Source organism: Manduca sexta, chromosome 12 (genome assembly GCF_014839805.1).
Source record: "Manduca sexta isolate Smith_Timp_Sample1 chromosome 12, JHU_Msex_v1.0, whole genome shotgun sequence".
Classification (NCBI taxonomy): Eukaryota; Metazoa; Arthropoda; class Insecta; order Lepidoptera; family Sphingidae; genus Manduca; species Manduca sexta.
The window spans coordinates 9,246,468-9,274,100 of record NC_051126.1 but is presented as its reverse complement, the minus strand read 5'-3'; the positions used below and the strand labels follow the sequence as shown (position 1 = coordinate 9,274,100).

Below are 27,633 nucleotides of genomic sequence, written 5' to 3'. Positions count from 1 at the left end.
ACCCACATAAAGGAATCGATATTTCGGATTTTCTATTAGTCTCCGTGTTTCCGTAGTATTGAAATGCTCTTTGGCCCCGTGTTAGTCAGTGTTAGTAAACTCCTGAGTCGTCGGGGACAATAATTATGTCCGACATGGCGATGGGGTTGCCTTCTATTATCTGTTAGGAGAAATATAAAAAATAATAAAAACAAGAATATGAAAAAAAAAACATATGTAGATGTGTTTGTTTTTTATGAAATGATTTCTAATCGATATGAAACCTTATAAGTAGTTGAATACAAATTCATACAACAGTGGGTAGGCAATATGGTTATCTACAAATAACAAAATGTGACGTGGGGCTCGGCAGCTTCCCTCTCTTGTTTCACTTGTACGGACTTGTGAGCTCAATAAGGAATAGTTAAAAGTCGCAAAAAGTGTTTTGTAATTTCTTTGTATCTAGAATACTAGATTGTAATAATTTCTGCCTCAAGCAAAAGTAGAAATTATTATACATAAGCCATCGGTTAAGTCTCGGCTTTTCTCACAGGTCGAAAATATTCCCTTGAATTTGATTTTATTTCAAACGCATTTTGAGGAGTGTGGCCATAATAAAATATTATTTTGAAATTATTTGGTGGCCACACTAGTTATATATGTCACCTTTTATGACAGTTGTTCCCATGTCATGTTGTCATAAGTGTCAAATTAAATTAAACAATAATATTATTTGTTAGATAAAAATTGCGAAATAATGTTTAAATCATCATATAACAATTAAGAATATAAATTATTGCAATGGCTGCGGCCTTTCAACAGCAAATCTTCGCGCTGGATGCGAGATTCAACGCATACAGAGCTCCGAATAGCCCTAATTTTAGTAAACATCACCGTTTTTATTATGTATAAATAAAATTAACATTTGAGCACTACAATACGTTTTATTTTATGCAAATACTATTTATATAACATGCTTAGTAACTAATTATCGTATCGTAGTAATAAAAATCATACGTTTTCTTAAATTTGTACTGTAATAAATATTATAGGGATTAAAAAATTATATGTTAACCAAACACCTCTATATAAAAAGTGGCAGTGTATTGTTTTTATATAGTATTGTAAATATTTCAGAAACTCTGTACATTCGACGCCGCAGTCAACTATTACGAGAAAATGCCAAATTCAAGGTATGATTTGTATATTATTATGATTATAATATTATAATCGATATTGTTTTAAAGCGTTTTATAGTTGAATTTGTGTTATAGGATATAGAAACAATAAAAAAGTATATAAATATTAGAAGCCAATTGTTGCAACGGCGATATGGGGTGCAAGATAATATTTCCATCAGCTCTTCATCATCACGTCCAAGATCAAGTAGTAAAGTAAGTTTAAAGATACTATTTGGGATAGTTGTGTTCAACCAATTATTATGTTGTTTGTTAAAAACTTGAAATATATTTAACTTCATATCTAGACTATCACACATAAATTATAATCTAAAATATGTATTTATAGTGATTCTCTAAATTTGAAACATCCATTCAAATGAATTCATTTTGCTTATAATTAACTACATGCAGTAGGTGAGAATTAATGCATGCATTCAAGCTGGTAGGGAAAAAATAAAATAAGTCTTCTTCTTTTAGGCCAGCCTTGCTGTTGAAGATTCACCATCAAAGAAAAAAAATGATTTGACAATATCAGAGAATTATGCCTTTTCTGGAGTTCATCATATATTTGACCAGGTATCAATTTTTTATTTATGTCTAATAGTGACAGGCATTTAAATGGAGCAAATGAAATGACATAAAAGAAAATAAGTACAGTGAAAACAGTTCTCACTGAATCTGGATGCTTTATCCATTAGTCGTTATAAATATGTTTTAATATGCATTTATTTAAAGATACCTTACTATTTAGTCATTATAACTGATGCATTACTTTAACCGGAGTTGTTAAAACTAGTTTCTACATTATCAATAGTATTGGGGTTATAATTATAACACAACAATAATAAGGCTACTTAACATTTTTATATTGTACTAGGGGGGAAATTAAATGATCATTGATTTTACCAGCTTCTTTGTAAAAGTTGACATGATATTACCTCAGTTATAAAAAACATATTAAAATTTATAAGAAACAATTTATTGCTAATATCTAATAACAGAAATGAGTGACTACTGTTAGTACATTTTTGCAGATTTTTAATGGGTTTTGTTACATAATTATACTTTGTGCATGTAACAGCACTCGGAACAAGTGAGCGTAGTGAAATTTGCAAACAATGACCGTTCGAAGCTATGTTGCGCGTCCAACGACGGCACGGTCTCCATATGTGACGTAACAGCGACTCCGCCGCGTGTCAGTGTCGTACTGGACGGACACACTAAACCAGTCACTGGTAATTATACAATTTTTAATTTTCAGCATATGCATTGCAAGATGATTAAAGAAGCGTGTAAATCAGCCGGAGATTCGTTACTATCTGTCTTTAACCGATGTATTGCTGAAGGTATATTTCCGCGAATATGGCGCTCCGGTTTCATTCGAATAATACCTAAAAGTAGCGACAAGGCTCCCGATGATCCCAAGTCATATAGACCTATTACGTTGTTACCATCTTTAGGTAAACTTCTAGAACGCCTCATTGTCCCTCGTCTGCTACCGGGCGGACCAGTATTTCACAAAAATCAATTCGGATTTACCATAGGTAGGTCGACTACAGACGCGGCAATATCGGTTAGAAGAACAGTAAGTATATCGGAACATAAATATGTACTCGGTATCTTCCTAGACATCTCCGGTGCCTTCGACAATGCTTGGTGGCCTATGATACTTCTTAAGTTAAAAATACGAGGCTACTATAGGAATATATATTCCCTAATTTACTCATACTTCTCGTACGGAACATCCAAACTGAAACTCGGCCACCATGCCGTGTCGAAGTCGCTGAGTATGGGATGTCCACAAGGCTCAGTTGTAGGTCCTTATTTATGGAATTTGAGCTTCGATGATTTTCTTTCAATTCCCTTACCTGTAGGATGCACTTTAACCGGATATGCGGATGACGGCCTCTAACTAATAGAATCTAATCGTAGATCGGGGCTTGAAAGTTTGGCGGATACGTGTTTACAATTAATATCTGAATGGGGTGAAAGAAATCGCCTTACATTCGCACCTCACAAAACGTTCCAACTGCTTTTAAAAGGTATATTAAAATCACCGCCGCGAATAAAATTTAATAATATTGTTGTAAAAAGGAAAGAATCGGTTTGTTATTTAGGTTTGATTTTAGAACGAAATTTTTCCTTTCTAGAGCATATAAAAATGTCGGGGAAAAATCAAAACGTAACTTTTACGCCTTGACAAGGATATCGACCTCTACGTGGGGACTGTCTTTCACTACGCTCAAAATCATCTATGGAGCGACTTACTTAGCTTGCATTACATACGGATCACCTGTATGGGCCGATAGGGCAACTATTGGTGCTGTGCGCAGGAAACTGCTCCAGAGTCAACGATTGGCGTTGATATTCTTGTGCAAGGCGTATAGAACTGTTAGTACAGAAGCTTTGCCTGTCCTCGCGGGTGTACTCCCTGTCGATTTGGAGGTACAGCGTCGCGCCGCTATGTATTATTCAACCAGAGAGGATATGGATAAAAGTTTCTTACGTCTCGCGAGCTCTTAAGAATCGATAGACTATTTAAACCGCACACTGATGTACACAACGAGTTATTAAATGAATGGCAATGTAGGTGGGACTCGTCTTCGAAAGGGCGTCATTTATATAAATACTTTCCGTACGTTCGCGATCGCCTAATTAAAACTTGGCTAGAAATAGATTACTGTGTATTGCAATTCCTTACCGGCCATGGTAATTTTAAGGGTAAACTATTCTCATTTAGGCTGGTTGATTCTCCTGCGTGCCCATGCTCTACACCTGGTTACGAGGTTGAACAATCTGCTCATCACGTACTTTGGCATGAAGAGCGCAACATCATGTTAAACAGTATGCAAATAACATCTGGGGTTGTATACTACATGGACCTTGTTGAGACTAGACGGAATTTCCGTGCTTTCCGGCGTTTTTGCCATGCCTATTGTAATCAAATCTAACAGCTCATGTGATAGGACCCTTTCATTTAATTTATCCGTGGTGCTTTATAACTAGCTTATCTAGTTGTAAACGTCCCTATCCTTGAGGTTAAATCGCCTCCTTACATCATGATTTTGTCACCCGCATTGCTCTGGAGGGAAGTGGACAATTAATATTTCCAACTCCGCCCTTTCTTTTTATTTGATTAATTTCGTTGCGGGATAATGACATATTAGTTTTCCCTGAGACTCGCCGAGCTTCACTGCTCGGTGTCATAAAATGCGTGCCACTGCTGATCCTGGCTTACAGGAGTTGTAGTGGTGGGTGTGAGGGCGGGAAAGTCTCATATGCATTGCAATATTTGTAGGATTTGTACATTCAAACGTACAATTCCTTTCGTCGTCTTAAGTCGTACGTTACCTTAACTTAAAAATTAAACTATTTTTTGGATTTTATCATGCTTTTTATAGTACAGTTTCCTCCTGACGTTTCAAAGACTTTATAGCCTTCGACCCTAACTACATGACGTAATACTAATGATAGGATATTTGCATCTGTCCAGATAGTGCCCACTGTACATGACGGAGTGGTATATTAGTATACTTATCATGAGATAAGTATAAAGCATTAAAAAGAAAGAAAGAGAGGATGCAGTGGGCTTATGTTGCCAAGGCCTGTATGAAAATAATCATTGAGGTACCATTAATGAGCAATCTGCTCCCCACTCTTTCCATGATTCATAACATTCTTGGTATAATACTCAAAACTAAATATAATATGAGGATTGTTGATAATTCAGTGTAATATGATTCAGGATGCGATTGGTCGGCGTCGAACGAGTTGCTGGTAACTTGCGCGCTGGACGGACTGCTGTGCCTGTGGGAAGTGTCTGCGCGTCGACGCCTGCGCAGCGTGCGCGACCAGCTCGCCGCGCCGCTGCTGTGCTGCGTGTTTCAGCCCGCCAACAACAACATGGTCATTGTATCCTTTACAGATGCTCAATCTGTTTTTATACGTGGCGTTAGGAGATTAATATTATTATTTTTTAGATAAAAAGTCCTCCAATTCGACATTATAATGTATTTGTTTCTTGTCTTGCGCTATCGCTGCTTTGTATATAATTCTGGACTTAACTCAATTTCTGTCAGGCCGGTAATGCACGTGGAATGGTGGAAGTTTTGAATGTCTCCACTGGAATATACCCGAGAGGTAAGAAATTGGTGGTGGCGTGTTACAGTTAATAGTTTTAACGACAATCTCATGATGTACAAAATGTATGGTATAAAGGTGGCAGCAGCATACTTGGCGGCCGGGTGTTGTCCATAGCTTGTGAATCAAGCGGAAGAATGTTCTGGGCCGCTAATGATAAGGTGCTTTTGTTTGAATTTTATATTTTGTTATCATCTTTGTCTTTCCAAATACCTAATCAGGACAGAAATCAGTAAATTCAATGCAATCCTTAAATAAGTAAATTCTATTGATATTTATATATTTTTTTTTTATGTTTTAAGGCATGTATTTGCCACTTCGTTGATACTTTAAATTCCCAATATACTAGTGCGTAGTATATGTGCAGGGTATAATAGTGAGCTACCGTCTGGAAGGCGCGGGCGGGTCGCTGAGCAAGCTGCGGCGCTGCCTGGTGGGCGGCGCGGTCACGTGCCTCAGCTGGAGTCCGTGGCTCGCGCGACACCCCGCGCTGCTCGTCAGCGCCGCCGACAACTCGCTCTACCTCTTTAGGTCCGCATCAAACTTCTCGTGATAACTTCATTTAATAGATTTAATGTGTGATTATCAGCTATATCAATTAAAAAACGATAAAACGATGTGCTTGAACGTACAGTACGATCACTTAATCACGGCCGGCTTGTAGTTGATTACGGGTAACGACCAAGCCTTTGTTTTTGGATACTAGAGGGTGAAGATAGATGAAAGGAGAGGGTGTCGTGTCTAACTTCACACCGGCCTTTAACCTCTTGAAATCAAAAGATTATGCTCAGCAGTAGCGAAAATGTAGAGTACATGACTATATTTTTATTACCATCAGGATTGCGGATCGTGACGGCTCTCTGGTACTGAAGAAGCGTTTCGACGTGATGCACAACCAGTATAGCGTCAAGTCGACGTTCTGTCCGATCATGTCGTTCCGGCGCGGCGTGTGCGTCGTCTCCGGCAGCGAGGACTCGTGTGTCTACTTTCTCGACATAGAGGGACACAACGAGCAACCGGTTGTAAACAAATTGCAGGGTAATTGTTCTCTCCTTCAAAAATTGTATAAGTCTGGTTTAGTTGTATGGTGAATGGTTTTAGTTATACAGCGTTTAATCTTGCTATATCGAGTCACATTTAACGTCAAAGAAAACAAAACATAATATTGTATTACTATCATAGACTTCTACAACAATAATTATTAGTTAGACTAAGCTTTTTTTAGTCGCCTATTCAATTGTATGTACTAAAATACTGTTACATACGATTGAAAACCCACAGCTAGTAATTGTATTTCTGTTTAAATACGCACTGAGTCACTCGAACTTCCTTGTTTCCGAAATACCTAATATTTGCTATCCCTTAGGAGTACAAACATAATATTTATTTCACAATACTTTGTCAATAAAACTCACACAGATCACGCAGTAGTGAATATTGCGTATATTTGTACAGCTACAGTTCGAAAGTTTTATTGTTTTCCAGGGCACGCCTCTCCAGTGCTGGGCGTCAGTTTCAGCTACGACGAGAGTCTCTTGGCCACCAGCGACGTGTCGGGACTCGTCATTATCTGGCGACGAAGTTAAACTCAATAACATTCCTACTGTATTATAATGTGATAACAAATAAATAATATCAACTTATATGTACCTTACATTTTTTTTTCATTTTAAATAAAACATGTCGAGTCAATTCTATTTTAGTAGACGTGTAAATGTAGGTAATTATTTTACAATGGCATTCCGGGAAAGCTGTCCAGTCAGTATAGCAACTAAGCACTTTGCACGTTAGGTAAAGTGTAATAGGTAGAGGACAAGTAGCGGTCTTACTGTGTAGTATTATTCAATTTCCTGTGGTCTTACTGAGAAGTCCCCAAAAGGTACATTGACCGTTTAGTTGCGTGAAATTGGTAATATTCGTGGAGCGATATCGATGTTTCTTTCCTTGGTACTACCTACGCACATCATTAATGCATTAAGGTTTCTTTTATTCATGACTGCTCGTGGCTTCGCCTGTGTGAAAGTTTCCCGGGAACAATGTCCCTCTGTATATTTTCCCGGGATAGAAAGTATCCTACCTCTCTCCCTCCCAGGGTCTCAAACTAACTGCAAACCATAATTCATCGAAATATGCTGGGTAGTTTTTAGTTTATCGCCTTCAGCTTGTCTGCCTGACAGATGCGGCGGGGGACTTTATTTTATAATATTTTTTTTTTATTTTTTTAAGGAGAATAATTCCGTCATACATTATTGTTGCGTAAGTTTGTTAAAAGAAATATATTCCCTGTTTTTGTAACATTTTTCTTTAATGCTTCACTTCTATAGCATACTGTTACATACCTTATATATTATAACCTTCCTCGATAAATGGGCTATCTAAAAGTAAAAGATTATTTCAATTTGAACCAATAGTTCCTCAGCTTTATATAAGGGTATACATAGATTATAAAATTGTGTAGTGGGTATAATATCGTAGAAAGCCCTATTTTATTATTTGTTTGCGTATCTTGTAAAGATGTATATTAGTAGAGCATAGTATTCACTTACTACCCAGTTGATTGTTTTATTTATGCAAATATCTACTTGGTTTAGGATCTTAAGATAGAACGTTAATACCAAATAAAAGGCTCATATTGAGTCACAAGTTTTATTTAATATTTTTTCATAGAAATACTTTTAAAAGGACTCCACAAAGTCGCAATATGAAAAGAGTTCTAATGCGTTCACATTTGCTCAATACAGCCGACTGCTCATACAAATCAATAACAACTTACAAACAATAAATACCATAATTATTGGACAATTCATTCAAATAATTCCTTTGTTCTTGCATTATTATCATTATCAGTGTAATTAACAAAACATTTCATTTTCTATTTGTTACAAAAAAAATATATACGACACGGAAAATAAATTGTCTTAATCGAAGTCTATTGCGAAAGTTAATAATATTATATGATTTAAACGAAAGTGGGCCACACCTGACAGTAGGCTCTAACCTACCAAACATTGTATAACCACTTGCTCTACACATTAACAAAATGAACATCTATTATCGTGTATTTACATCTGTACATCAACGAAAACTTACTACACACTGTAAAAATAATGTTCAGAACAATAAACACAGTAATCAATATATTTTTTTCATATTCAAAAAGGGTTTTCCTCTTTAAATACACAACATTCAAATTATAATATTTACAGTGTAACTAAACAACTAAAACACGATGATATGAAAATGAGGAGAATTGCACAATAGGTTCAGTTGGACGTATTTCCATATATTTGGATGACGTAATTTTAGTGGCACTCGCTTTGTGGGACATGGTCAGCAACAGCGATTTTATTGATTTAAAAAAGTAAAATCGTCTGTTTCTTATAAATTATAGACAAGAAACTGGGATTTACGAAATACTTACACTACGTTTAAACCGACGAAACTATTTGAGACCTATGAGTGAACATCGTATGCCTGGTTGTCATAGTTTTAATCGGAAGCAGCTTAGATTACAAAATAAAAGTGACCTTAGATAGTTTGTTATAATATTCAGCACATATTTTCAAATCCTGTTGCTGAGGTTACGATGCATGGTGCACGTCGATCTGTCACCACAACTCGTTACATCTAACTCTACTCTTACTTAATATAATCTTACTTACACTAACAATTGGCTTTTTAACCTCAATACATGATCGCAATTTTAATATTTTCATCGAGGTTTTCAATATATGGAAGATGCATGCTTATTTGTGCGTAAACATATAGACCGTCACAAATAACATTATAATTTAGATATTATTTATATTAAAGTTTGGATACACGCTACAAAAACCACAAATAACCAATATCAACGAAACTGTCCAATTTAAAACTCGCCATTTCTTTTCGAGGAATCTACTCTCCGTGCCAAAATCGCATATATCTGTCGATATTCTCGAATTGCAACTTAATCCTTCCACCATACATGATTATAATGCACTTCCTTTCTCTAAGTTGTGTCTTCAGATGACTATCGATAATTTATAGGTTATTGAAATCTCCTTTAAATCATAAACAAATCTTAATTTACATAATTTTATAAAACTTTATATAAATAAGTTATTTAATACATATAACACTTCGAAACAGATCATGCAAAATCAAAAACATAACAAAATTATAATAATTTTGTGGCATGTATCACAAACACAATAATAATTTTACAATCTAATTCACTACAATATTACGAAATAAGTGAAACATTACGCATGAAAATACTAGCAATATTTATGGGCTTTCTAAGGTACAGTTAAGATTTTATCGAAGACGATAAGTTTTGTTATTAATAGAGCCTTGTTCGGGGCCATGACGGCACAGCCCACAGATATCGACAACATCGCGGACATTTATATCACTAAAAATTCTAAAACTGGGTAGGCCATCTCCTTACAGCTTGATTTATATAAAATTATTTACTCAATATTTTGCCACGAGAATGAACACCGAAATGCCGAAAATAAAGAGTTCACTTTAATCTACAACATTTTAATTATTATCAATGCGACCATATTTCATATTTAATTTAACTGGAAGTGTATTTATAAAAAAAAAATATGCCAATTTACGTTTATAATTATAAATAAGAAAAGGCGCTGTAAATTCCGTAAAATAGTTTTTAAAGCAATAGTGACTGGTGTGTTATCGATAAATTATAACATTTTCACTGTATATAAAATCTAGGCTATTGTTTTCATATAGTAAATATATTACTTACCAACACGCTTACAGTTCTATGTAATAGGCAATAATGAAAGCGATACAACTATACACCATAATTCACGTCTATTTGTACCATAGTTGTGTGTGTTCACCAAACAAATCATCGGCATATTCGTTCTTACACTTCGACAGAAACTGAAACTGGCACTCATCAATGCACATTTTATTGTAAAGCCACCCAAATAATGTGGTTATAATAATTACATTTATATGATTGCGTTAACGAGCCGTTCAGTCATATTATTTATTATATTCTAAATTTTAATCCTTGCATATAACTATCTTGAGTTGTGGGGTAAATATTCAAATAAGTGTGGGCTAGTTATGTAAAGTTATCACGAAACTCTGATGATTGTCGTAATATTGACGACTAATAATGAGTGGGATAACAACAGAAATATTCCTATAACATTACCCCGATATGTATATCAACTATCCATAGTTAAATGGCAAACTAACGCGTCCACATCTGGTGTTAATACTATCTACTACGATGGCATTGAGTAACATTATCAGGATGTTATTAGTGGCGCAATTGTGTACATCCGACCGTTATCAAAAAGCTTTTAGAAAATACCATTATGAAAAATATATTTTACAAATATTCCGCTAGCCAGGAAAAACATAAACATATTGAAAACCTAACACACGAAATGGTTAAAAATTATATCAAAGGTTCTATAAAACAAATTCGGTATCACTTGTAATGGGAAAATGTTATAAGTTTAATTACCTAACCTTCAAATTTCCTCCACATGTATACCTCCAGTTGTCAGCAACTCACTACAAATCGACAAAACCCACGCACAAAAGCTATGTAAAAAATTACAAGAGGTCCCATCTCGATTAAGACACATTCGATTTGTTTCTCTCTAGAGTCGCTTTAGAACTGCTCTCAATTCCAGAGTCCTCGTCGCCACTGTCCAACACGGTGCCTTCTCCTTTGACGGCTTCCACAACTTTAGGACTCTCTTCTTTCACTTCGTCTTCAGTTTCGACATCGTCTGTCAGTATGATTTTCTGTTCTGGTTCAATTTTCTGTGCGCTCTTTCCGAAGGTGGAGAACGTCGGTTCCGGGACGGGCAAGTCGTCGCACTCCTTCTGCAGCGGCAAGGACGTGGTGACGATCGGCGTCTCGTCGGTCATGACGAGCGGCGTGGTGGGTATCTCGGCGGGCGCGTCCTGAGCGCGGCGCTTGGGCTTGTCGAGCACGAAGTTGAACACTCTGTTGTGCCGAGGCGACGGCACGTGGGGGCTGGGCGGCAGGTCCAGCTTCAGCTTGTCGCGCGTGTGGCGCAGGCCGCCCAGCGCCTCGCCGCCGGGCGAGCTGGGGCTCACAGACTCACTGGAGCTGCCACTGTCGAGCGGCCGCCACGCCAGCTCCGGCGAGGGCAGCTTCTTAGCCTTGAAGTCGTCGTCGGTGGTGGAGCCGGGAGTGATGTCCTCGACGCCGGAGTCGGGCGTGGTGAAGTCGAGGCTGGGCGTGTGCGCGAGCGTGGCGGGTAGCGGCGAGGGCGGCGGCGGGAACTCCTCCGACATCTCGTCGGGCAGCTCGCGCTCCAGCAGCGACATCTTGGCGTGCATGCCCGGGAAGAACTGGCTCGTCGTCGACATTACGCCGAGACTCTCAAACGGCCGGGCCGATGAGGATATGAAGAAATCTTCGTCATAATCTATTAACAAAAAATATTGTTTAATGTTATTATACATTACCACGGTATAAATTGCAATTTAGATTTTAAAACACTTATTTTTTTATAATGATTCAGATATATAATATGTTCATTATACCACTTCTTACTATTTATTAGTCATATCAATTGACACAAGAGGCAGGTAATATTTTTGTTTTTTTTTTAACTAAGGATCTTAATCGGCCGTTATAGATAAAATTGTATAATATACTTCATGTATTCTACGAATGAACGTGTGTTTATAGCCGTGCAAGCTGTGCTACTTACCAGCACCAAAAGCTATACCGGAGCGGAGAGGATACAAGTCTAGAGGACTTGGAGCCCCGAACAACTGGCCGTAGCCCAGTTCTGCCTCTTCGACGCTTGTTGGGTCCCAATCTGAAGTAATAAAACTCATATTTAAATATTTTTGTTCTTGCAATATTTTAAGTGTATTGTATTTATAACAAAATTTATTTGGTCATTGTATCACGTTTCATTGCAAAGAGGAAGGAAAAGGTAATAAATATACTATATTTAAATGTGCAAATGAAAAACACGAATAGTAAACCTTAATGTTATGGTTGGTATAATATGAATGGTTTTAATGAGTAGTTATACCGACCTGAGTAGGTGGAGAGGTCGGGCAGGTAGGCGGCGGGCGAGTGTGCGTCCACATCGGCCGCCTCACGCGGGTACTCGTACACACAGTGGTACTTCTGCCGCTTGAACACCACGCGCTTCTTGTTATCCTGAAGATACGAGTCAGGTCCCCATAATATAATCTTATCTCTTCGTATAACATTCTAACAATTTTGATTTAAGAATTCACAGTATTCATGTAATTAATAGGGACAACCGCGTCTAAAACATTTTTTCCTACAGACTAATACGCCATTTTGCTTCAATAATGTGTGAACCTTATGAACTTATTACGTTATTTAAGCAAAGAGGCGAATAAATAGTATAAAATCGAGCTTCACAGTTCACACACTTAAAAAACCTAAACTTACCGGCGGCGCCTGTTCAAGGCTCCTGAGCGAGGACTTGGCGGGCGCGGCGCGGCAGTCCCACGAGGACGGCACGAACTCCACCTCGTCCCCCTCCGAGCCGGAGCCGGAGTCCCCCGAGCCGTCGGACAGCGCGCCATCCGCCGCTCCCCCCGCGCCTGCGCCGTCCGCGTCCGCCGCGTCCTCCGCGCCGCCCGACTGCGACTCGCTTGACCGTTGCTATTGATAAATATTCATACTATATTGTAAATGCTGCAAGGATAATCAGATATTTGTTCCAAATACTATAATTTACGTAAACTTATTTCGAACTAGAGTGTAAAGCAAACCAAAATCTATACTACGATGTGGATTGTTTTTTAAATGCTCGTAAATCTACATAATTGTATACAGTAGTTACTCATTATGTCATTTTCGAGTATGCGTCATATTTTGTGGTAATGAAAAAAAATTGGAAATGTTACAATATTTTATATTTTAAAATGAACTTTATATTTAGCATTTCAAAAACAATTGTATCGAAACACAAAATGTGTAAATAAATGCGTATTCTACTTGACTATGAGAACAAACAAGCAGGGTACTCACATGGTCGAAGTGCGTGGAGGGCACGACGGAGGTCTCGTGCCCGCCGCCGTCCTAACGCCACACACACAATGTAACATGTACATGCAAGCACACCGACACCGATATATCAGCATTTATACACATGTACACACAGCTTTAGACTATCACCTTTCACGCCTGCTATATAAGTTATAACGTTTTATTCGGACATAATATAAAGCGGGTATGGCATTCGTTCATAATAACAATTACATAATATAAGCGGTACTTAATTGATACTTTTAAAGCATATTAATAAACTATTTACGTAGTTATGTATAATTACAAACAATTAATAAATTATTACTAGGTAGCAGTGGCGGCGTAGCATGAGTTGGCATCCAGGGCGGATTTTTATCTACCACAAACACATAACAAAATAATATAATCATTTTAAATTGAACGTTGGTACGCCAATCATCTTGAACACACGTGGTGGTAAATTTTTCGTAGATATTTAGGAAAAAAAAATTATTGTTATTTTTTTCCACCGAAAATTATAAGATGAATCGGTAGGATAGTTTTTTAGAGTTTCGCTTTCTTTGATTTCTCGTTCACCATATATCAGGCACATATTATTGCTTCCATTATATAATTTGTGTTTGGACTCCAGTTTAGTAGTAAACAGTATATAGTAGAATTTTATAATAGTAGATTTTTTTTCAATACAGTTTACAATTACATCATTTTTTTTTGCTATGCTAGTAAGTGGAAGTTGTAACCCCTTGGTGCTAGGCACTAGGGGCGGACCGTCCAAACCCACCCCTCTCCTCTACTAGTTTTAATTAGTTTTAATAAAATAATGTGTTATTTCATGTAATAGTAAGTATAATGTAGTAGACAATATTAAATAATAGGGTACCGGACTCATTTTTGTTCTTTACTATTATCAAATATTTACATAATATAAATTATAACACAGGAGGAATTATTAAAATCCGGTAAAAAATCAACAACTTATAAGTCTTTGAATTTCGGTGGAAGGGGTAATTAACAAGAAACAGAAAAGAGACGAAATATCCACATGTGACGTCATCGGGAATTACGACGCGTGCGAAAAAAAGAGATAAGCGATATCCCCACATCGCGCCCACTTCTGCACGTTACAATATTTTAAATATGAATTACTCGCTCATTTTTTAACCAATTGTTATGCAGTCTTCGCAGGAGTGCTTCTTTTTCGTATTATTAACAATTACATATAGAATAATGTACAAAATCAAGCATAGACCGGTCCCCTATTATAAGATAAAGCAAACAGAGCAGCAGAATAAGATCAAACTATTGTATTGTATTAGTACTTCAATTGAAAATAATATTTAACATACACTAGTATATTGTACAATATAAGTTCTATAAGTCGTCCGAACAAAATGTTTAATAAACCATTATAACGTAAAAACCTAATTTTCAAGATACTTTTAATATCTGTTGTACACATATATAAAAAGGTAGTTGAATATCTTAGACAATATTCTGAAGCTGGGAGATATCTTAGATTATACAGTATCGGGGATGCATTATCCAGCTACCAAATTACAGAGAAGTAAAAACTTGACAGACTTTGAAACGGATTTGGGCGCAATACTGATTGTATATGTACAACTGTAACCTTGCACGGAGAAGACATTTATTTTACATTGATTAAAAATATATATCGTTTTGAAAGGAATATATCAGATATGTATTGGGATTCAATTAAGAAAATAATCAATGTCGCGAAATCTTCGCTTTATATTCGATATCATTAATATGGGATTTTTTTAGAGATTACTTTCTGTCATCTATCATCACGCGTCTTTCCAGTACGTTTTTTTTAAATGTAGACACGGAAATCGTATTATATTATGATGATTAGTTTGTGCAGCCAATGTGAAGATAGGCACAAAATCCTACATTGGCGGCTTAACGATTACCTTCCTTTTTATAAAAAAAAGCAGTAAAATATATTAACAATTCTACTATTACCCAATACACGTAGAAAGACTGTCAAGCTCTTCGAGGATATAGTAACAAGATACAAAATGTTCTGGGCTATGGTATTACCAACTAAGCAGGGTCGAAGGGATTAGTATCCACGCCATTACGTCAATCACAAGAAGGCACCTCACCATATACAAATTGCTAAATACAAAAGCCCAGTTTTAAATCATCAACCTTTTGCGAAGATATGAAACACAAACAAAATGCTATTTATCTTTATTGTCTTTCCTTTGCATTGTAGCATTTTAAATGTGTTCCAAGAACTAAATCAAGTTCAGTATACACCACTCAACAACACTTGTTTTTGGAATCAATAGATAGAGGTAGACGGTAATGTTAACCACAAAGTAAAGATGTTACGTTATCACCAATCCACACTTTTCTGTATTGATATAATATATTAATTTCTTTATGTATTACTACTACCGCGCACTACTACTTACTTTCCATATAAACTCGCCGCTGGACGAATTGGTGGAATGTGAGTCGGTGTCGCTGTCCCACTCTTTGATAATGTCGATGGCTGCATCTGGTTTGCCGTCCCGCTCGCACTCGGGCGACGTCGGCTCCGTTGGCGACTCTTGAGTAAACGACGTGCTCATTATTTCTGTTGCGGGACCTGGGAGTACCAACATTGATCATCAAATCATTTAAATTAATTATGAAATACAAACCGGATCATTATTATTAATTTTAAATAATAATATTATTTTTAAACAATAAGAATCGTTACATAGTTTTCAATAATCAAGCGAAAGAAATATATTTCTTTTTATAAATATGTATGTCAAGATTGCTCTTTCTATTCTAGTTTTAGTAAACTTAATTGAAATTCACTTACCAGTAAATCTAATATCACTTAGTAATGGAAATAAAGCGTCCAGCTGGCAAAATTTCTTCTCGTTGTGCAAAAAGTTTTCAGTAACCGACGTCATTTTGTGGCTGTCTGCATCCACTATGCCGTTAGCTTTAACTTCTACATTTTCTTTATATGAGCTTGCTTTTGAATGATGTGAGGCCTCGTCATCCACGCCTCTAAGTTCGGAGCTTGCTTGTTCTTCATCTAGTAGTTCTGCATCTCTTGTGTCTTTTACATCACCGTCATCAACATTACTTTCGATGAGTTCTTCAAATGTTTCGTTTAAAAAATTTACTGTTGCATATTTTTCATTCTTCCCAAAAACCTTACCGTCTCGTTTTGTCACAGCCACTAGTTTACCGTTCGACATAGACGCACGCGGAGACTCTACATTTTGCGTCGCGTCATCATTGCCAATAGACGATTGCAGTTTAGCCGTATCACTTTCGGCGACATCACCACTTCTTTCCCTCGAGGGTACTTCACCATTCATTTTGTAATTGAATTTGTCAACATCTTTTTTTGGATAACTTTGGTGAACGTGTGAGTCGTACGTGGTGTGCAGATCTAAAATTTCTGCTCTCATATGCGAATCAAAGGTATTATCTTTAATAACATCTAATGGTGCTTCAGTTATAATTATTGAATGAGGTTGTTCCATTTCATCATCTATATCAAAATTTATTAAAAAAGTATTGCTTGGCTCTCTAATATTAACTAAAGTGTGAGATTCTATTAAATTCGTAAAATTAGGCGGACTTATATCTAGAGAACGAACCGGATCACTCAGTCGACTGGTAGACTGACTTGTTTGGTCATTAGTGATGCCTTCTAATAGCATTTCACTGGATATTCTTTCACTTTTCAATAATAACGATGTGGCATCAATCATAGATGAGAGATCTTGCGGCCGGCTTCTCACGGAGTTTTCGAACTGACGGAAATCTTCCGAACTTATTCCGCTCTCTACACTTTGACTAGACTTTTCTTTTGCATTCATATCTTGAGGTTTTGCAACAGCTGAACTTTCGAAATCCGAATATGTCGGGGTTCGTTCAGATACACCCAGGCTATCTTTGTTGCTATTTCTACTCAAGGTTTTGCTGTCCCCCTCAAGTAAAATCTCGGTTTCTTGATTCGTTCGTTCGTTCTCTATATGAGATGACAGATCTTGAGGCCTTACCTCTGCTGATTGTTGAAAAGTTTGGAAATTTGGTAAGCTTTCCATATACTCCAGAGTTTCTGTTTTAATATCAGGTAATTTCATTGGTACACCTTCAACATTTTCAGTATCTGTGTCTAGCTCAGTTAACGGCGTGCTTGTAACAGATGGCATATAATTTCTGTAACGATTATTTGGACTATCGTTTATATCAATTAATATGCCTTGGTTCTCCGAACTTCCCGACTTATCTTGACTATCAACTAAATTATCTTGTAAACAAGATATGTCTACACTTTCCATTTTTTTGATGCATGGTTCAGATGTTAAGTGAGGACTGGTACTGTCGACTTCCTTATCGTCGTCCAATTTAGGTGGAGTTATATTATTTTGGTCTCCCATAGGAGATCTTCTTACTAACTCCGGTTGGGGAAGTTTCCAGGCATCATCAAGAGCGGACCCAACTTCAGTTGTACAATTCGAGTAAGACGGTAGTCCGGACATTAATGACCCATATGCTAGATCTTTCGTTTGACTGTTTTTCGAGGAATCGTTGATATCCGATTTGGTCACAGCAGATGTTGTCGTGCCTGCCGCTTCAGTCTTTATTTTCGTGTAGGTATAATTATCGTTTGCTGTTATCGAATCTGGCGAAAACGTCTCGCATGCTTCGGATTTACTGTCGTGTATAATGTAAGTGGAACAGTGACTTAGTTCCTTTTCGTCGTCGTTGTGTGTTAAAGTATCAGTACTTTCGCTGTTACCCTCCTCCTTTTCTGGAACGAAGTCCGTTGGTAAGTCGGGATCCAAATCGTCGAAATTCTCTTCGACATTATAAAGCGTGTCATTTGAACACCACGAGTCTATGCTTGTTGCTTTTGACAGACATTCGGAGGGTTTCGATAACTTAGCGTCGGTCGGCAACGTGGTTTTCGACAAAGTCGATACGCCGGTGGCATTATCGAAGTTGTCCGAAGTGTCGGGTGCGGAGGTGTCAGTCGTAGGGCTGAGTAAGAATGGCGACACTTGCGATATACGTTCGCAATTGGATTCTTTCTCATCGTCGTTTTTGTTATAAGTTCTATCGTCGATAGGTGATTGGTTATCATCTTCCCTAGGTTTCTTATACGGACTGGCGTTCAAGCTGTCTGCGCTCATAGTAATTCTGAAATGTCGATTTGATTTTATTAATTTGAAATATATTGTGTTTTTCACAACGGATACAGAACTTAGATTTAAAACCACACATATTACTCTCTTTTTGACGCTGAACATTAAACATAGCCTAAGTGTAACATAAAATATCGAAGATATAGTCAGTCCGGCTTACTCTTTACTACTGGCGATGTCCTTATGCACGGTGTAAGTAACATTGGGTGATTGTTCCTTGGATTGTATGGTGTAGGTGGAGTGGTCGCGCGAGTCGTGTGAGTGGTGCGTGTCGTGCGGGCCGCTGTGCGCGCCGGTGGGGAGCTCGGTCGCGTCGTCGGTCGAGTTGTTGCACGGCTCTGGGTAGCTTTCCGACGAGTCCGTGCGGATTGATGCGTTCCCTGGTTAAGATACACGCGTGAGTTATATTCCAACTATGATAATATATACCTGTCGGCAAGTATGAGGGATTTGGGCTTATTAAGAGAGGTGGTCCGATCGACTTTTTGTAGCAATGCAATCGCAAAACGGCTGCGAAACCGTCGCGATGCTGTCGCTAAACGTCCACCTTCGCCCAGGGCCACGAGTCTGTATCACTATCAGATATGTTAGCGTTCCAGAAGCAGTGCAGAAGCAGTACACGCGGTTGATACGACGCAGATTTAATACATGGATCAATGCGAACGCCACGTTACATGATAAACTCCGTCAACACAATGTCGGTCCCGTTATCTTTGTTGTTGTTTTTACGGAAGCATTCGCAAAATAGACAATAATTTTGTTTATTCAGACGCGTCTAGATAGTATTGATATAAAAATGCGTCTAAAAATGCGCGACAGAATCTCAGGAGGAGGCAGGAGGTCTCCCTAATTATGATTGAAATTCGTAAGTAGCAAAAAATAGCAGAAAAATCATTGTACGACAGGCATTTGCGATCCGGATGAATATTGAATATTTCATAAAAAAAAATACTTATCTTTCATTTAAATTTAAGTGGTCGAGAAATATTTATATTATAAGAAGAGGACTCAACTTTACAAACTATATAAACATGATCCAATAAATTCCAGTTTACGGTAAATAAAAGTAACGAGTTGTGCTACTCAATATATTGTAAGCGTGTTGCTATAAGTATGAATAAAAACAGAAAATATGTGTATGTAGATTCTAGGTAATAAAAAGTGTATTATTTAAACATCTGCACCGCGTGCCGGAGCGTCTATAAATTACACTTTATAGAATTTACAATGACTATTGTAATATTTTTTTTTAATTACACTAATTAAATTTTAAAAGTACTTAATATAAAGGTAGCAACTCACAGTTAGTGTCGTTCTCGTATGCGCAGAGTTGCTGGCCGGTTTCCTCTGCGATGGGACTGAGCGCGCCGGGGTAGCTCACCACTAGCTCGGGCGGGGGCGGGAGCTCCAACGACCATTCGCTTTCACATGGAGGCTCTATAGCTGCCACCTGCAAGTTTTATTTTTAGTTGTTTTGTGTCCAGATATAAAAATATTAAACTAGGTGCTCATCGGTGGCGAAAAGTGAAAATCTCGGAAAGGGGACCAGACACAACACATAGGTACTACTAATATGCATAAATGCGGTCTGCAAATCGTTCTAATGATAATAAGTTTCCACATAAATTCTATATAACGTGAACACGGCAAGAATCGAGTTGTTTAGACCCTGCGCCACTGGTGCTCATTCTTATTGATGAACCTAACGCCTTGTTGCGAAGAAACTGCATACAAAAACACTTTGTTGATAACTGGCCGAAATTGCGTCGTTTCATTTCCAAGGTTTAGAAATGAATGAAATATAAATTATTATTATGTAAATTTACATTATAATAAAACAATACTCTTGATACCCTAATATTTATCAAGCATAGGGTTCTTTAAAATAGAATATAGTCTGTATAGCCTCCATAGCTCAGGGGTTAGAGCACTGGTCTTGTAAACCAGGGGTCGAGAGTTCAAATCTCTCTGGAGGCAATAAAATTTTAAATTTGTTTTCAACGCTCAATGATATATAATACCAATGGTGATCAATTTTAACAACACGACTGTCCAAATTAATAACAAAAAAAAAATCGTTGACAAAAATAGGGCAATATTTTCGCGATTGCAAACAATCCGGTAATTACTATCATTGTTTTTCTTTTACCACTCAATAAAATAATTACAGTTAAGATAGAAAATTACGTGACATAATATTATGTTTTAACAAAGCTTATGTTAACACATTTTAAGGCATAAAATGACGTTATAAGATCTTACCTGCGCTAGAGGCAGTTTAAGCTCAAGTTCGTTTCTCAATGCTTTCACACATTCTTCATCTAGCGTTAAGCCTTCCCTTAAATCTTCCGTCGACCCGCCATTGCCAGCCAAATAAGATTCCGGCATCGCATCGACCGCTTCGTTTTCTACTAAACCTTCTACAGTCAATGGACCAGAATATTCAATGTTTAAATTGTTCTCGTTCTCTGCCATGGCTAATTTCGAGGTGATTTGTAATTCAATCTGATTCAAATCGATTTCATCTTGTAAAGTTTGGACGGGCTGTGGAACGACTGCTGCTGGTGGATTTAAATCAATGTCAACCAAATATTTTTGTTGCGACGTTGAAGCTAGAAATATTCCGGGCGAATTTGGTGGCGTCAAGGGTGATACACGTTTTTCCGTCACCGATTTACCACTTTCTTCGGTATTCGTTTCTGTCTGTGGGTCTGACACACTTGCTTTAGACTCGCTGATGACAACATTTTGTGTTGTCAACATATCCAGTTTAGCTTCACTTACAGATGTTATATCGTCGAACTGTAAATCGTCATGCATGATGTCGGGAACTTCATTCAAAAAATTACCATCGCGTAAAGGGGAAGGAGTTTCAAGGTTTATTTCGCTGAAGTTGGATGAAAAAGCCAATAATTCCTCTTTGGGCAAATCTACCATTTCTGCAGATTTCACGCCCTTGAACAGCTCTAAAGTACAATTCTCGAAGGGGCCTAAGACCACTGAACTATTTTCATCAAAGGTATCTGAATGGTGGCTCTTTGTTGGTGATTCAAATGGGCTCATACTTTCAGGCACATATGTTTGTTCAAGTTTTGTTAAAGTTACACCTAGACCGTAATCCGGGGCTTTTGTTTCCGACATTTGCGGCTCCTTCATTTTGATGGAACTTTCTAAAATATTATCTGCAGAATTATCACTCCCTAACGGAGTGCTTGTGCTTATTACTTTCTCTAATTCTTTACTTGTATCAATTCTTTCCATGTGCAAAAAATTTATGGTTTCTTTTCTTGTTTCGAGACTTGGAAGGTCTAGATATACTGTCGATTCATTTTTGGCCGTAGCAACATCATCAGCCGGCAATGAGTCCAAGCAGAAATGTTCGAAATCTCTTCTAACTTCATCATCTACAGTCTTATCACTTAAAATTTTACTATTAGTACTATTAATGAGATCCATGTAAACAGTGCTATCATTCGAGTGCTCTTGTAACTCTATAACTACATAATCAGATCTACAAGTATTATTAGTAGTATTATCCTTATTGTCAAGTTGTTCAATTTCACAAGGCGAACTTTGCTTATCATTGTTTTGTACTGTATCAGGTGGCAAAACCGGCAATGTGTCTTTTTGTAGATCCGAATCAGATCTTACAAAATTATTTGTTAAACCATCCATGCTACTTTGATCCAAATTGGATGGTAGTTCGACGGACGCAGGTATTAGTTTTTCATCAGTTGTTATTTCCGGAGTTATGTCGTTAGAAAATTTGATATCATCGTGTTCTCCGCTTATCTGCTCGTCTATCAATCCCAGTGTGCATGTAGTTTCATTTTTATCATCTACTTCAATTATATCAGATTTTCTAACTATCAAATCGTTAGATGTACTGGGTGCCGACGGTGAGGTATTTTTATTTTTCAATAACAAATTATTGTCATGGAAGTTTTCATGTGTATATAGGCTAATTTCCTGTTTCCTTTGCGCAACTTCTGGAATAATCTGCTTTAATCTGTTGGCGCTTTCAACAGTCTTATCTTTATCTTCTTCAACTAGTGATTCAACATTTTTTAAATTAATTTGTTTATCACAAGATATGGAATTTTCTCTACTGTTTTTTTCTTCCATTATATTTATGACTGTTTCGGATAAACAGGGCGCAAGATATTCATTGTTTTCCTTGGTATGATCAACGGTAATTGGTTTGATAGTTACATTTTCATGGATAGATTTAGGCGGTATCTCTATGTAGCTTTCTAGGACCTCTTCATGTTTCGTATCATAAGCTGCATTAGGATCTACTTCGAGATATTTATCTTCAATGTCTATTAGGCTCGGAGGTTTACTTTCTGATGTATTATCTAATATTAAAATATCACTAGATTCGATATTATGTATATATTGATCTGTCGCAGGATGAACACTATTTTCATTTTTATGTCTTTCTGGTATTGTTTCTTTGTTTAGATATTCTATAGCTGCATTATTTTTATTAATTTCAGTAACAATCTCTTTTTTCAGTGCATGTTTGCCAGTTAATGCAATTTCATGTTCTAGAAATATTCTGACTAACTCCTTAGTTTCAGAATAATTTACATGTACTGACGGTTCAAGGGATTGTATATTATCACTGTGTATTAATGAGTTTGATGGTTTTTCCAGACGTTCCGCATTCGTTTTTACTGTTTCACATATTTCTATGATTGTTTCATTAACCCCAAGACTTGGTTCATTAAAACTACTCGTTACATGCTCAATGAGATCATTATTCCCTACTTCCTCATCTGCTACTTTACTAATATTTTCGTTTAAAAATATGGGGGTTATATTTTCTGTTACACTAATGAAAACTTGATCAACTGTATTTACTTGGTTGAGAGGGAATTTATTATCTCCAATATCAGCTTCTACACGATCAACACTATTTTCGAGTGGTATTACAACTTTATCAGGCAAGATTTCCACAGCAGCCTCATTTTGATCGTTTTTAACAGTCGAACTGCTTTGAGTGTCGTTTCTCGTTTTTTCTACATCACCTACTGACTTAGTTTCATTGCTAATATCAGATCTTTCTATTAATATACTATCACAAATGACATCTTCATCTATACTTGATTTTCCAACTTTATCACTTATACTAGGTAATGAAGCTACACATAAGTCCTTCAACTTTGGAATACTAATATCACTAGTTTCTATTTCCTTATCTTTTGGCAATTCAGCAGTTTCATGTACAGGGGGTATCACGTTATCTCCAATGCTAGAATTTTTTTCTGTTTCTATAAATGTATGAGTATCATTCATATCCTTTATTGGTGTTTCTGGTGTAAGATTCTCCAAAGTTTGCTGACTGATTGTATCACTATGCCGTTCGAATGAATGACTCAATGTCCCAATAGTATCACGATCGGCTTCATCATCATCACACACACTTTTGTCCTCGATATTAGTGTTGAAACCGGTTTCTAGAATATTTTGAAAGTTACTAATGCCGGGTGATTTCACTAGGCTAGATTGCATTGGGTAGTCTTTCTTACAGTCCAAAACTAGGTTATCACGCGATGGACTAGCTTGATGGCTGGATTCTGAACTGGATGTTTTTTCCGAATTCAATATATTATCAAGATTCTTAATAACATCGCTTACATCTTTATAATAGCTAACATCGTCTTGACTACCTGCAATGATGTCTTTTAACCAGGGGTCGACAGAACTATCAGATCGGTCGTGTTCTTTTTCTCTGTTTTCTTCTAAGCTTATATTTCCTTGGTGACATTCTAAAACTGCCATTTCGTTATGTGTGAGGTAGATATTTCTAACGTCCTCCAATGATCCGTGGAGGTTTGTAAGGCTTTCCGATTTTATTTGAACAGATAATGGATCTTTGTCAGACATAATACTACTGGATCTTGATACTGCTGTGTCCATATCAATACTTAGTGTGTCTTGCATTGTTTGTATAGTATCGATTTCTTGATCAGAGCCAGTGAAATGAGATGCCATGGATGTGGACGGAGCGTGCACAATAGCAATATGTTCATCTACTTTTGGTATTGTATTGGGCTTTAATCTTTGCCAGCGTTCCTCAAAGTCACTGCTGCCATAGCCATCATCTTGTGAGGCTTCACTGGCCTCTGTGTGGGTTGTGTATAGATGGTTAATAAGGGCGTGAACTTGAGCTGAGGTGGGTCGACTAGCTGGATTTGGATTCCAACATAGCTGCATTACTTGATATCTGAAAAATAAATTATCATATTATTATCCTTTTTACATAGCCTAAGGGTATAAATTTAATATTATTACAGTAAAAACACACTCACAGATGATTTCTGTATGGGCAAGGTAAATCAGGTACTGGAGGCGGATGTCTGGTAGGAGTAGATCCCCATGCGCACACCTCCCACACCAGTGTGCCTAGGGACCAGATATCGCTGCTGGCCTGTAAGATATACAAAATGTTTATTAGATACATAGTGTAAGTAGAATCTAGAATGAAATATAGTATACAGGACTTTGCTCAGTGGCCTAGCAATGTAAAGAACTTTCCCCAAATAAGAATACTGTATCCTCTCCTGGATAAAATAAGTCTATAAATAATATTATGTTAATCTTAACACTTGATTCTATTTATATACCAAATTTTATTTAAACCTATTAAGCGGTTTATGTATCTCCAACAATTATTCTTCACATATTTATTATACCAGAACTACAAACTTTCGCATCTATAACAATAATAGGCTAGTAGGACATGAAATTGTCAGCTTTCACATGAATCGAAATACCTACCTACAATTCGGAATGAAGCCGATAAGTAGAGCTTTCTAGAGTTATGCGATGATTTGCTTTGATCACTTACCGTGTACACGGGAGGATGCCGCCTCGTCTCCGGCGCGCTGTAGTCATACTGTGGATCTGCTGTCCCGTATCGTCCTAGTACTGCGCGAGCGTTGTCTGCGTTACCGCGGATGAGTACACTTCCACACCACAAATTGCTGAGAAAATAATATATCCTTTAAGTTGGCATCATTTCGGAAAATGTATGTCAAGATTATTATCTAATATTACTTTAGATTTAAGAATATTTTAAATTTGAAATACATATAAAATCATATCCAAATCTTAAACAATATCAATAACATAATATAACATAATCTTAAATAAAACAGGTTTTGTTTTCGGCCTCGGCCGCTTCAATTTTTTTCCAGGATATATCCTTTTCAAGGTCTCAAACTATCTTTATATTACATTTCATTGGCATCCGTTAGGTAGTTTTTGAGTTTTTCGCATTGAGACAGGCAAACAGGTGAAGCAGGAGACATTGTTTTATAATATATTTTTTAGATTTTTTTAACAGGAACAAATCCATCATTCACAATTGTTGCGTAACCTTAACAGTTTACGTAACGTACGCAACGACAGCTCCCAAAGGAATAAATTTTCCCCATTTCTGCTATATTTTCCATTAATACTCCGATCCTATTGGTCTAGCGTGATGTTATATACTGCCTTCCTCGATAAATAGGCTATTAAACTCTAAAATAATTTTCTATTCGAGGTCCTGAGAAAGCGTGTTCTATCAAACTTTTCAGCTTTATAAAAAAATATAGAATTGTGGATATACAACATACATACTACCATATTACATAACAATATTTGCTTGCTTACCCATACATATAACCTCTTGAGTGAAGGTAGGCCAGTGCGGAAGTGACGTCGCACATTATTCGCAACGGTACGCCACTCTCGTTTAATATAGCCATTTTAGGACGGTTTACTATGAGATATTGTTGGAGATCCTGTGAATACAATAGTGTCTATGTTATAAAAACTACGCATAATAAAGTTCTGAAATCTCGCAGTAGGATAAATGTAAAATAACAAATGAAGAATGTAAGATCTATAATAGGCCGTGACGTCACTGGAATTACGGTGCGGGTGTGCGAAAGAGACGGCGAGGTAAATCCAGTACAGATCTCAAACAAACACAGGAAATATCTATTGCTGTCTCGTTTTTTTAAACAATTTATATCATTTCGCCAAAGATTTTTCTGTATACTGTTATTGATTACAAACAACGTACACAAATGAATATAATATAACCAAATTATCTTACTGGGGGAGTTAATTAGAGATAGTAAAACTATAAAATATTTACCAGAGGACACAATTCAAATAAAAGTATCCAGGGGTCTTCCTGCAAGCACTTCGCCAGGAACTGCAGCACATTCTCGTGAATCACGTCGCGGTACATTTTATTCTCGTCGAGGAAGCGAGCCTTGTCCTCCAGACTTGCGTTTTGATTCAAAATCTTCACAGCTACCGTCGACGTCGTACCACCATCCTCGACTTCGCCTTCTACAACCTGATAACAAAAATGATTATTAAAAAAAAAAATATTTTTACTATAATGCTAAATATGATCGTTAAAAATTGATATACAGGAGGTACATATTTGTGTTTTCATCATTAATGGTTTTATACTGTTGCAACTGCTTAGATATGCAAGTTTTATAGATCTTTAAAGAGCATCGAAGAAGGAAAATTTATCGATAAACACGATAAGTATTTACATAGCATTATTCACAATTTTGCTATGTGTGTACAGATGTGCGTCGCCTTACGACTCATTCGTTTTTATGGCTAATAATAAATTCGCCATTTAGTATCATTCGCGGACTATAGTTATGGTTCTATGATAGGACATTAAAAATGCTTCGTCTCTTACTGTAAATCTTGAAATCTCTCAAATTAGTTCAAAAAACCAGGTAACTAACTTATAAACAACACTCATTATGTTTTTTATTACCATGTGTTTTACATGTTTGGGGCCAACTAACGGTTATTCGATTTTGTAATGAAATGTAAACTTACCCTGCCGTACCATCCTCGACCTATTTCCCTTAGGTACTGCAGCGTGTTCCTGGGAAAGTCCTCGCCGCCTGAAAACAATTACATTAACTAATTAGATTCTAAGTGAGTGATAGGCGTGACCGTTCGAGGCACCGGCCGCGGCCCACGGTAATTCGTGGGAAATTCTCAATGCTTCACTGAATACAATGCCAGTGGTATGTATTGTGACGAGGTCTCCAGTTCAAATGTTAAACGATAC

At 37.0% G+C, this 27,633-nt stretch overlaps 2 protein-coding genes and 1 non-coding gene across 5 annotated transcripts in view; 2 read left to right on the top strand and 1 right to left on the bottom strand.

Moving 5' to 3' along the window:
- The first annotated feature begins 637 nt into the window (after positions 1-637).
- On the top strand, positions 638-6,954 carry LOC115446483 (WD repeat-containing protein 13). Its single transcript, XM_030173159.1, has 11 exons — positions 638-862; positions 1,117-1,172; positions 1,254-1,373; positions 1,638-1,736; positions 2,242-2,395; positions 4,906-5,072; positions 5,240-5,300; positions 5,379-5,461; positions 5,668-5,831; positions 6,139-6,338; positions 6,786-6,954. The coding sequence occupies exons 1-11, from the start codon at positions 781-783 to the stop codon at positions 6,884-6,886; spliced, it is 1,287 nt and encodes a 428-aa protein (XP_030029019.1). The 5' UTR covers positions 638-780; the 3' UTR covers positions 6,887-6,954.
- A 978-nt stretch (positions 6,955-7,932) lies between these two features.
- LOC115446474 overlaps positions 7,933-27,633 on the bottom strand; it is a 38,255-nt gene continuing 18,554 nt past the window's right edge. For 2 of the 3 annotated variants that reach the window (XM_030173139.2, XM_030173140.2), the window contains 15 exons: positions 27,396-27,463; positions 26,680-26,886; positions 26,190-26,320; positions 25,381-25,516; positions 24,842-24,960; positions 20,787-24,756; positions 19,827-19,974; positions 18,685-18,904; positions 16,175-18,519; positions 15,777-15,952; positions 13,333-13,383; positions 12,748-12,963; positions 12,360-12,486; positions 12,023-12,133; positions 7,933-11,734 (listed from right to left, as the gene is read on the bottom strand). In XM_030173139.2, the coding sequence (XP_030028999.1) occupies positions 10,908-11,734; positions 12,023-12,133; positions 12,360-12,486; positions 12,748-12,963; positions 13,333-13,383; positions 15,777-15,952; positions 16,175-18,519; positions 18,685-18,904; positions 19,827-19,974; positions 20,787-24,756; positions 24,842-24,960; positions 25,381-25,516; positions 26,190-26,320; positions 26,680-26,886; positions 27,396-27,463 (8,852 nt within the window). In that variant the 3' untranslated portion in view covers positions 7,933-10,907. The remainder of the gene's footprint in view (positions 11,735-12,022; positions 12,134-12,359; positions 12,487-12,747; positions 12,964-13,332; positions 13,384-15,776; positions 15,953-16,174; positions 18,520-18,684; positions 18,905-19,826; positions 19,975-20,786; positions 24,757-24,841; positions 24,961-25,380; positions 25,517-26,189; positions 26,321-26,679; positions 26,887-27,395; positions 27,464-27,633) is intronic. The other variant, XM_030173141.2, reaches the window with a different exon arrangement.
- On the top strand, positions 20,429-20,501 carry Trnat-ugu. The gene has a single exon. It is a non-coding gene; the product is annotated as a tRNA-Thr (tRNA).

Bases quoted from the DNA above. Each gene is read 5' to 3' on its own strand.
- LOC115446483 (XM_030173159.1), top strand. From the start codon at position 781: ATGGCTGCGGCCTTTCAACAGCAAATCTTCGCGCTGGATGCGAGATTC. The intron at 1,173-1,253 runs GTATGATTTGTA...TTTGTGTTATAG, and splicing joins GAGAAAATGCCAAATTCAAG to GATATAGAAACAATAAAAAA. The intron at 5,462-5,667 runs GTGCTTTTGTTT...GTATATGTGCAG, and splicing joins TCTGGGCCGCTAATGATAAG to GGTATAATAGTGAGCTACCG.